Source organism: Hydra viridissima, unplaced genomic scaffold (genome assembly GCF_058129835.1).
Source record: "Hydra viridissima isolate aposymbiotic clone 2 unplaced genomic scaffold, HvirCarnegie_v1 scaffold_89, whole genome shotgun sequence".
NCBI lineage: Eukaryota > Metazoa > Cnidaria > Hydrozoa > Anthoathecata > Hydridae > Hydra > Hydra viridissima.
Genome location: NW_028324359.1, coordinates 38,874 through 48,759, shown reverse-complemented (window position 1 = coordinate 48,759; position 9,886 = coordinate 38,874). Strand labels below are relative to the sequence as shown.

Here is a 9,886-nt window from a genome sequence, read left to right as displayed (position 1 = left end):
AACTGCACCGCAAAAACTTAACCACAGTTTATTAAGCATATTAAGCCTTTGCTGACATGTTAAGACATTTTAAGCCTTTGCTATTATCATGAGGCTTTTGCTCCACGAGCCAAAAAAGTACGCTAGAGTTGACAAACTGCATCGCGGTCGAAAAGTGTAATTACGCCAACACTTTTATCCGTTTTAAGCATTTCGTTTTCGCACGAACAACAATTAAAGCAGCTCGTTGAGCTTAACGACGTTCGTATTTTTTTTCGAAGCCAAAACTTCGGCTATAAGTAGAATGAAGAGGCACTTCGAAAAACAACAAAGCTGTTCGCAGTCGATAGCAACGAGCGACAACATCTCTGCGAGTCTGGCATCAAGGTAAACAGTTTTTTTACATTTTCATTTGTTAGTGCCACTTTTGCGTACATTATGTATTCAAAAATTTGTTGCTGACGCTAGATTTTTCGTTTTCAATGAACAACAGTTGCAACCTCTAGCCGTTTGCTAAAACAGCTTGCTAGGACAACCAAATCAATCATATGTTGTGAAAATTTCTTTTTGTTCAACTGACTAAGGAAGATCGAGCGAACGCTTTTTTTTTTATAACTTGTTTGTATCATATTGCTATTAAGAAAACAGCGTTGTGTATACTAAACGTGACATAATTGGCAATTATCCGTAACTAAAAATAAGATAGAAATTACAAACTTGATACCATATTTTAATTACTCTAACAAAACTAGACGTCATCGCGTGAGAAAATAAATGTTCATAACACATAACCTATTTTTTTGTTTTTTTTTTCTTCTCTTTTTTCCTTTTAATCTCTTTTCTTTCGTCCAAAAAGCGTTTTGATTTTTGCCTCGCCACAAGCGATGAAATCGATAAAAAAAACCTGCTCGGACATTCTCAATTCTCAACAACAAAAGCAATCAAAGTTCTAGCTCTCGAGCACGTGCGCCGACAGGTTGATGAAACCGTTCAAATATGCTCGATCGCTAGAATTTAAAGAAAGAAACAAGCCAGAAACAAACCAAAATAAAAAAAAGCCAAAAACAAAAATGGACATCTTTAGAACGCTTAAATTTTATAAAATATTTTCCTCTGCGTTTTTAACCAGCTAAACTGTCGTAAAGTTTTTTCGGTGCAGTTCATTTAAAAAACTTAGTTTTCAACTTTTAAACGTTTTAGACTTCTCGTTTAAGGCAGTCGAAAGAAATGAGTCGACTCACTCTCTCTCTCCCTATTCGGTTTTGTTTTTGTTTATTTGTTTTTGTTTTTTCTTCGTTTGCCTTCGTTTGCCTTTGTTTGCTTTTGGAAAAGTTGTCGCCATGCGAGACTTAGTTTTTTTTTTTTTTTGCTCAAATTGAGCACAAGTGAGTTTCTAGTCTTGAAAGTGTGCAAAGTGTGGGCCAATCTGGTGGCTGGAGTGATGACACGTGAATGCTGGAAATTCCAGACTTTGAGCGGATTCAGCGTACATAGAAAGAAAATGTAGCATTCACGTGGGTCTCTCCTAAGCGTGCCATTGGTCGGTCTGCTGTCCTTAAGTACCCCCCTCCCCCCCCTCAACGTCACGTTTGCTCAACTTTCTCGGTCTTTGGCGCCCAGAGAAAGCTTGAGGAAGGATAAAAAATGGCGAGGTTTCGGTACTGCGTTTTCTGTTTTTCTTATTTGTTTTTGTTTGTTTGCTTGTTTGTTTGTTTGTTTGTTAATTTTTTTAATTTTTTTTTTTTTTTGTTTGTTTCGTTCGTTTGTTTGTTTGTTTGTTTCGTTTGCTTCGTTTGTTTTGTGATGTTTTGTTTTCCCTTCTTGATGGCACAAAACAGAAGCAAACAAGACTTTCGGTTATATTCGGTTATATTCGGTTCAATAAAAGTTTGTTGGTTTCTGCACAACAACAACAACAACCACAACAACAAAAGTCCCTCTGTCCCTCAAAAGCAGTTTCTCCTCTGTCCTAAAGAAGAGCCTCTTTGTAATCGATCTTGTCTGAATGCAGCTCTCCTTTTGCCTACAGGTTTTTATTCCAACCCTTTTGTTGTTGTTAGTGCCATGTTGTTGTTATTGTTATACTCTGTAAAAGCAGTTGTTGCTGTTGTACTTGTTTGTTGTTTCTAAAGACACTGTTGTTGCTGCTGTTAGCGCTGTTAGTAATCACCCACTTGGCTTGTATTTTTGTTTCTTGTTTTTGTTTTTTGTTTTATTTATAAACACTCTCTGAGTAAGTGATGCTGTTGCTGTTGTTGTTGTTACAGTTGCAATGAGTGTTTGTTAATGTTCCCCCACTTGGCTTGTACTTTTGTTTTCTGTTTTGTTTTTTTTTTGTTTTTGTTTTTTTTTTCTCAACACTCTCTGAGTAAGTGATGCTGTTGCTGTAGTCGTTGTTATAGTTGCAATGAGTGTTTGTTAATGTTCACCAACTTGGCTTGTTTATAATCTATTTTATTTTATCAACACTCTCTGAGTCAGTGATGGTGTTGCTGTTGCTGTTGTCGTTATTATGCTTGCAATGGGAGTTGTTACTGTTCACCCACTTTGCTTGTTTTGTTTTTATTTCTTTATTTTATCAACACCCTTTGAGCCAGTGATGCTGTTGCTGTTGTTGTTGTTATAGTTGCAATGAGTGTTGTTAATGTTCACCCACTTTGCTTGTGTTTTTGTTTTTGTTTATCAACACCCTTTGTGTCAGTGATGCTGTTGCTGTTGTTCTTATTACAGTTGCAATGAGTGTTTGTTAATGTTCACCAACTTGGCTTGTTTATAATCTATTTTGTTTTATCAACACTCTCTGAGTCAGTGATGCTGATGCTGTTGTTGTTATTGTGCTTGCAATAAGTGTTGTTAATGTTCACCCACTTTGCTTGTTTTGTTTGTGCTTTTGTTTTTGTTTATCAACACCCTTTGAGTCACTGATGCTGTTGCTGTTGGTGTTATTATAGTTGCAATGAGTGTTAATGTTCACCCACTTTGCTTGCTTTATTTGTTTGTTGCTTTTTTTTTTATCAACACCCTGCGAGTTAGTGATGCTGTTGCTGCTTTTGTCATTTTACTTGTATTTATAGTTGTTACTGTTCAGCCACTTTGCTTGTTTTTTAATCTGTTTTATTTTATCACCACTCTCTGAGTCAGTGATGATGTTGCTGATGCTGTTGTTGTTATTTTACTTGCAATGATAGCTGTTACTGTTCAGCCACTTTGCTTGTTTTGTTTGTTTGTTTGTTTGTTTTTTTTATCAATATCCTCTGAGTAAGTGATGCTGTTGCTGTTGTTGTTGTTATAGTTGCAATGAGTGTTTGTTAATGTTCCCCCCCTTGGCTTGTACTTCTGTTTTCTGTTTTGTTTTGTTTTTGTTTTTTTTGTTGTTTTTTTTCTCAACACTCTCTGAGTAAGTGATGCTGTTGCTGTAGTCGTTGTTATAGTTGCAATGAGTGTTTGTTAATGTTCACAAACTTGGCATGTTTATAATCTATTTTATTTTATCAACACTCTCTGAGTCAGTGATGCTGATGCTGTTGTTGTTATTATGCTTGCAATAAGTGTTGTTAATGTTCACCCACTCTGCTTGTTTTGTTTGTGCCTTTGTTTTTGTTTATCAACACCCTTTGAGTCACTGATGCTGTTGCTGTTGGTGTTATTATAGTTGCAATGAGTGTTAATGTTCACCCACTTTGCTTGCTTTATTTGTTTGTTGCTTTTTTTTTTATCAACACCCTGCGAGTTAGTGATGCTGTTGCTGCTTTTGTCATTTTACTTGTATTTATAGTTGTTACTGTTTAGCCACTTTGCTTGTTTTTTAATCTGTTTTATTTTATCACCACTCTCTGAGTCAGTGATGATGTTGCTGATGCTGTTGTTGTTATTTTACTTGCAATGATAGCTGTTACTGTTCAGCCACTTTGCTTGTTTTTTTTTTGTTTTTGTTTTGTTTGTTTGTTTGTTTGTTTTTTTATATATCCTCTGAGTTAGTGATGCTGTTGTTGTTATTATGCTTTCAATGAGAGCTGTTACTGTTCACCCACTTTGTTTGTTTATAATCTGTTTTATTTTATCAACACTCTCTGAGTCAGTGATGCTGATGCTGATGCTGTTGTTGTTATTATGCTTGCAGTGAGAGTTGTTACTGTTCACCCACTTTGCTTGCTTATTGTCTATTTTATTTTGTCAACACTCTCTGAGTCAGTGATGCTGATGCTGATGCTGTTGTTGTTATTATGCTTGCAATGAGAGTTGTTACTGTTCACCCAATTTGCTTGTTTTGTTTTTTTATTTGTTTTTTTGTTTGTTTTTGTTTTGCTTGTTTTTTTTTATCAATACCCTCTGAGTCAGTGATGCTGTTGCTGTTGTTGTTGTTGTTGTTATAGTTGCAATGAGTGTTTGTTAATGTTCCCCCACTTGGCTTGTACTTTTGTTTTCTTTTTTGTTATGTCAACACTCTCTGAGTCAGTGATGCTGATGCTGTTGTTATTATGCTTGCAATGAGAGTTGTTACTGTTGTAGTTATGTCTGTCATTTGTCCTTGTTAGCAAGTTCTATTTGCCCTCTCTTGCCTTTTTTCAACACAGTTTCTTTCTTTGAGTCATATGGTTGCGAGATCCTCTCAAACTCCATCTCTTTATTTATTTGTTTCTTTTTTTTTTTTTTTTTTCTCATTCTCCTTCTCATAATAGCAATCACTGCTGCCACCATGCATGTAATGCTAGTTGCTCTCATTCTTTTTCATTTGCTAGTGGAAACTTTGTTTCTTCTTGTTGCTCTCTTTTCTTTCTTTTTTCTCTTTTGCAGAGGATTCGAAAAAACACAGCTCTTCCCTGCAGTTGTAAACATTCCAGGATTCCAGGATGCAGGCAGAAGAAAAACACTCTCACTAACTGTCTTCTTTTTTTTAGCATAAACCGTTGCAAACAAACACCTGAACATGTCTTCTTCACAAGAAAACAACACTGTTGTTGCCCCTTCTCCGAACTCTAAAGCGAAAAAAAAGAAAAGAAGGCAGTCACAAGAACAGAGAGACTTAAAGCTCAAAAACAAAGTCAGGGCCGCATTAGTTGCAGCGTGTGGCTCCGTAAACAGGGTTGTACCTTTCTATGGTACCAAGAAGAGGTACGCTGTTAGCTGTCCGATGCCTTTGTGCAAACATTCCTCCACAAGCATTAAAAGACACTTGACTAAAAAAGATCATTCTTGGACTTTGGATGAAGCTTCCATCTTTTACTCTGCAATGGTCAGGAAGTTTCAGCATGCTCGTCTCGAACGCAAGTCCGGCTGTCCAAAACCTTACCCCTGTTTGCAATGTTGGAAGTATTACGACCGACTGGACATACACTTGAAAGAGACTCATTTCTACGATTCCAAGACGATCAAACAAAAGATTGCAGAGGCAAAGCGATACGACAACGACAAGCTCTATGTCCCTCAATTTATTCGACCTGCCTTCTTTGGTATTAAGCCAGTAGCTGAACAAGCGTCTGCATCAGGCTCTGCATCCTCTGCTCCTGGGCCTTCCTCCTCTTTTTCTTCTCCGGTTCTTTCCTCTGATCCTCTTTTAAGCTTGCCCTCATCAGTTGCTGGTTCGTCCGAGGCTCCTTCTGCAAACCACTGCACCTCTGTAGAAAACAAAGAGCTGAACACCGAATCCGTCCTAGACTCTGATTTTAATTCCTTAAAGCACTTGGTTTCCAACTCCTCCGTCTTGACAGAAGATAAGAGACTCTTGTTTCAGCTGGACAAAGATGCTTTTCACTTTTATTACCAGTCAGCAGATGAGCTCTTCAGAGATTTTGAAAAGTGGCTTGTGGTAGCCAACAACAACACTTTGTCACAAGCAAAGATCTACAAAAATGCAGTTGTTGAAATATTGACATGTTGTGACAGCACGCTGACGCTGCACCCGAACGCTCTCACCAATTCCAACGTTTTGGAGGATAGATACTTTTCCATGCACTTTAAAAACATTCAGCTCAATTCCAAGCTGAGTGAACTTGACCAAACAAAAGCCATGTCTTGTCACACGTTGTACAACCGCCTTGTCTACCTTTGTCTCCTGTTTCGTTTCAGTGAAGCCAGGAATGTCTATTTCGGACTTTCTCATGAGGCCATCCGACGTTTGCGCTGCAAGGTGGAGGAGTTACAAAAAGTGCTGAGGCCCTTTCGTTCTTTGAGGAGGAGCCTTGTGAAAAGCAAAAAATGCATCAACATCATCAATGTCAGTTTGCTGAACGAATATGGCAAGTCTGCATACGTAAGACAGTTAGTGGAATCGATTAGAAAGCCGTCTCTTACACCGACTAGAGACAATGCTGTGTCTCTACGAAACCATCTTCTGCTCTCTGTCACTGTAATTAACAGTTTAAGAAAATCTAACATTGCTCTTTTAAACATTAGAGACTACATGGCTGCTGAGAAGAGTGAGTGTGGATATTGCATTGTGCAAGAGCGCTACAAAACAGCATACAAGTACGGAGCCAAAAACATTCTAGTGCCGAACGACTTGAAAGTGTTGATCGATATTTATTTGCTGAGATACAGAGACCTTCTTGTCAACGACTCTCACTACATGGCTGCAGACACCAAGACTGTTTTGGAGTTGAGCGACTGCTACAGGCCCCTTTTTCCATCGATGAGACCCAACAAAGACGAATGTGTGACACTCGGTGCAACTAGAGTGCCTGTTTACCAGATGGGTTCCTCTGCTATCTCCTCTTGCCTGACGTCCTGCTTCAGAAAAAGCCAAGTAAACATTCCCATGAAGCGTCTTACTCCCACTTGCATTCGCGGTTCGATAGCCACTTACTTTGCCAACAACAGCAAAGAAGATCGCGAGCGGTTTGCTACACTCTACATGAAGCACAGCAGGAACACAATGGATAGCTTTTATGTGTCCCAGTGGAACGCTGCAGAGGAGTTGCGCTTTGCCCTGGGCATCGGACAGTCCTTCGGAGTCATAGAGTCTTTGACTGTTGAAAAGTCTGAGAGACCACCAAAGAAGGAGAAGGATGTGATGGACTGGCTCCAAACTAATGCAGAGGAGTACGGTTTTCATGAGGTTGAGGACATCTTTGAGGAAGATTTAGACTCCGGTTCTGACTCTGAAGAATGTGCTGCTACTTTCAGCTGTACCACAGTGGTTCCGTTTTCTCCAGCTGTAGAAAACAATGTTCCTTTAGAGGATAGCAACGACCATGCCGTAGATTTCTTGTGTGAACCTACCTCAACTCCTGTTTCGTCTGTTCCATCTGAACAAACAATCGCTGGTCCAGTTCTTGAACTATCCCCTGCTCTTGCACAACTAGTTCCTAACGAACAAGCTGTTTGTATGGATGTAGATCAGACTCTAGCTGTTCCTGTTGGCACAGCTTGTTCTCCTCTTGCATTAACATTATTTCCTGATGAACCGGATTTTATTGAACACCATGCAAAACTTTCTCCAGTTTACTTTAATGAGCAAGTGGTTGCCAAACCTGTTTCTGCTTCTCCTTCTCAGCAAGTCGCTTTCTGTCCTTCAAAAGAGGTCTTTTCTGTTCCTCTGACTCCTAGCCTTGTTGCTTTTCAGCAAACATTGGCCAAACCCAGTTTGTTTCTTTCATCTGATCCAGTTTCAGCTGTTCCTGTCCAACAGGCTGGTACTGTTCTTGCAAAGCAGCTCTCACCTTATGCTGTTCAATCTGTTGGTAGCCTATTTAGCCAAAGTCTTGCCTCTACATCCAGAGGTAAATTCTTTTTGATTTTTGATTTTTGATTTTTATGCAAATCTCAACACGCTTTCAAAAAATGAAAATGCCCAAATCAACTCCTTGCTCTATTGTTATTGTTAGAGCTGTAAAAAAAACAAAACAAAACAAAAAAACAACACAGAAGTGTGTATGTATTTGTTGCAGGACTAATTCTGTGATTGCTTAAATGTTTATACAAGTGAATGATACTAAAACTGATTATGTTTTAGAAGTAAAAGATCCAAGAAGAAAAAAAATCAAGTTGGAAATGCCATCTTTCACTCAAGAACTCATCGGTAATGTAAAACCTAATTTATACAAAGATATATAAACACAAACCTCTTCTTGCACAATTTCAGATGGTTAACTGTTAACAAAAACTAGCCATCATTGCTAAGTGCACTTTTAGAAAGTTGTGTCTACCCGATTTCTAATGATGAAGTTAGAAACATCACCGTTAGAAATCATGCACAGCTTGTTATCATCTCTAACACTTAGAAACTGTTGATGGTTTTTATGAATTAGAAAAATGAACATGGTTTTATTTTATTTCAGGATCAACTCAGCCAAGAACAAAGGAAAACAAAGCAGAAGTTAGCCAATGCCATTTAGGTAATCTTTCAAAAACCAGTTATTGCTATCAGTGCAAACAATAAGGTCAACAAAAAAAAATAAATAAAAAAACAGAATAAATCTTGTCTTACTTCAGAACCAAATGAATATTTGATTTAATCACTTTGTGTTATGACTTGAGTTTGTAAAATTTTAGATGAAATAGTTGAAGAGCTGAATGCTTGCCCTGGCCACAACGAATGGTTCAACACCAGAAGTTTTCCACGATGTGCAGCTTTGGTGTTGGCATACATCTTGCAAGACGTGTTTACAGATGTAAGCTCAAGTTGCTCGTACAAAGATTACCTTGGCATCTTGGCAAATCATAGCAGTGACAAGCTCATTCATGTCTTGCAAAAGTACTCCTACCAAAGCCATATTAAAGACAAAATTAAAAACATGAAGCTAAAAATTCAAAAAGAGGGTAGTTTAGAAAAGTTTGTTCAATATGGCAATATCGTGAAACCATTTATGTAGTTTAGATAAGTTTGTTCAGTTTGGCAATAAAGATGGGCCTTTTGTGTAGTTTGTTTTATCTATGCTTTTGCAAATATTTTTATCTGTTTCGCTAAAGACATAATAAACAAGAAGTTCTGTTAAACTGTTCTCACATTTCTTATTTAAAGATAGTTCAAACTTTTTTTTATCTTTAAAAAAAAAAAAAAGAAGTCGTTTTGTTATTCTGTGAAAACTTTTAATAGAGTTGCATTTAGAATTACTTCTGATGTTTTTAAGAGTTTGTTAAAAAGCAAAATAATATTTCCTGTGATGTTAAACTGCATAAGTGAAATTTAAAAAAGGAAAACTGCTCCAACCATTTTTCGGAAAAAGAAATCAAAAAGTTCCTTATTTTAAAAGATCTAGACATCCATTTCTTCTTCAGCAAAATAGCGAGGCTTTTTTATGAACTCTTACTCTCTATTTTTTCATATCTTTACACAAAGGATTTTATTTAGTTCAATGTAAACATACATAGAAGTATATTATGTTTTTTTTTTTTTTTTTGTTTTTATGCAGTCTAACTTTTGTTTCACTTCTATTTTATTTTACGTTTATCTTGTATTTTATCATGCCTTATTGGTTTTTGCGTTTTGTGATGTCAAGCTGCGTAAGCTAAACTTAAAAGGGGAAAACTACGCTAACTTTTCTTTGAAAAAATATTCAAGAAGTACCTTAAACGAAAGAGAAAGCACACGAATCTTGCCATCCAATTCTTCTTCTGCAAAGTAGCGAGGCTTTTTATGTACTTTTGCTCTCTAATTTATCTCTATTTACGCAAAGGGTTTTATTTCAATGTAAACACGTATAAAAGAATACTTTGTTAAAAATAATGTTAAAGGAGTTGCGTAAAAAAAAACGTCTGAATAAAGTTTCTTTACAAAAAAAACAACTAAGAAACAAGCGCGCCTAAGAAAAACCAGATCGCGATTCACTAAGTCAAAAAACGAAAGAAACAAAGTTTAAAAGGTCTTTCTAGACAACAAATTCTATTTTTGGCAATGCAGTTTTTGTATTTATGCAACCTAACTTTTGTTTGACTTCTATTTTATTTTACGTTTACCTTGTATTTTATC

General features: G+C 37.0%; 1 protein-coding gene across 1 annotated transcript; it reads left to right on the top strand.

Moving 5' to 3' along the window:
- Nucleotides 1-1,561: 1,561 nt before the first annotated feature.
- On the top strand, nucleotides 1,562-8,837 carry LOC149875962 (uncharacterized). Its single transcript, XM_090075960.1, has 5 exons — nucleotides 1,562-1,637; nucleotides 4,878-7,697; nucleotides 7,931-7,996; nucleotides 8,256-8,312; nucleotides 8,470-8,837. The coding sequence occupies exons 2-5, from the start codon at nucleotides 4,907-4,909 to the stop codon at nucleotides 8,787-8,789; spliced, it is 3,234 nt and encodes a 1,077-aa protein (XP_089932086.1). The 5' UTR covers nucleotides 1,562-1,637; nucleotides 4,878-4,906; the 3' UTR covers nucleotides 8,790-8,837.
- Nucleotides 8,838-9,886: the final 1,049 nt, after the last annotated feature.

Excerpts from the sequence above, each read along its gene's own strand:
- LOC149875962 (XM_090075960.1), top strand. The coding sequence starts at position 4,907 with ATGTCTTCTTCACAAGAAAACAACACTGTTGTTGCCCCTTCTCCGAAC. Across the intron at positions 7,698-7,930 it reads TCTTGCCTCTACATCCAGAG|AAGTAAAAGATCCAAGAAGA; the intron begins GTAAATTCTTTT and ends ATTATGTTTTAG. Across the intron at positions 8,313-8,469 it reads AGTTAGCCAATGCCATTTAG|ATGAAATAGTTGAAGAGCTG; the intron begins GTAATCTTTCAA and ends GTAAAATTTTAG.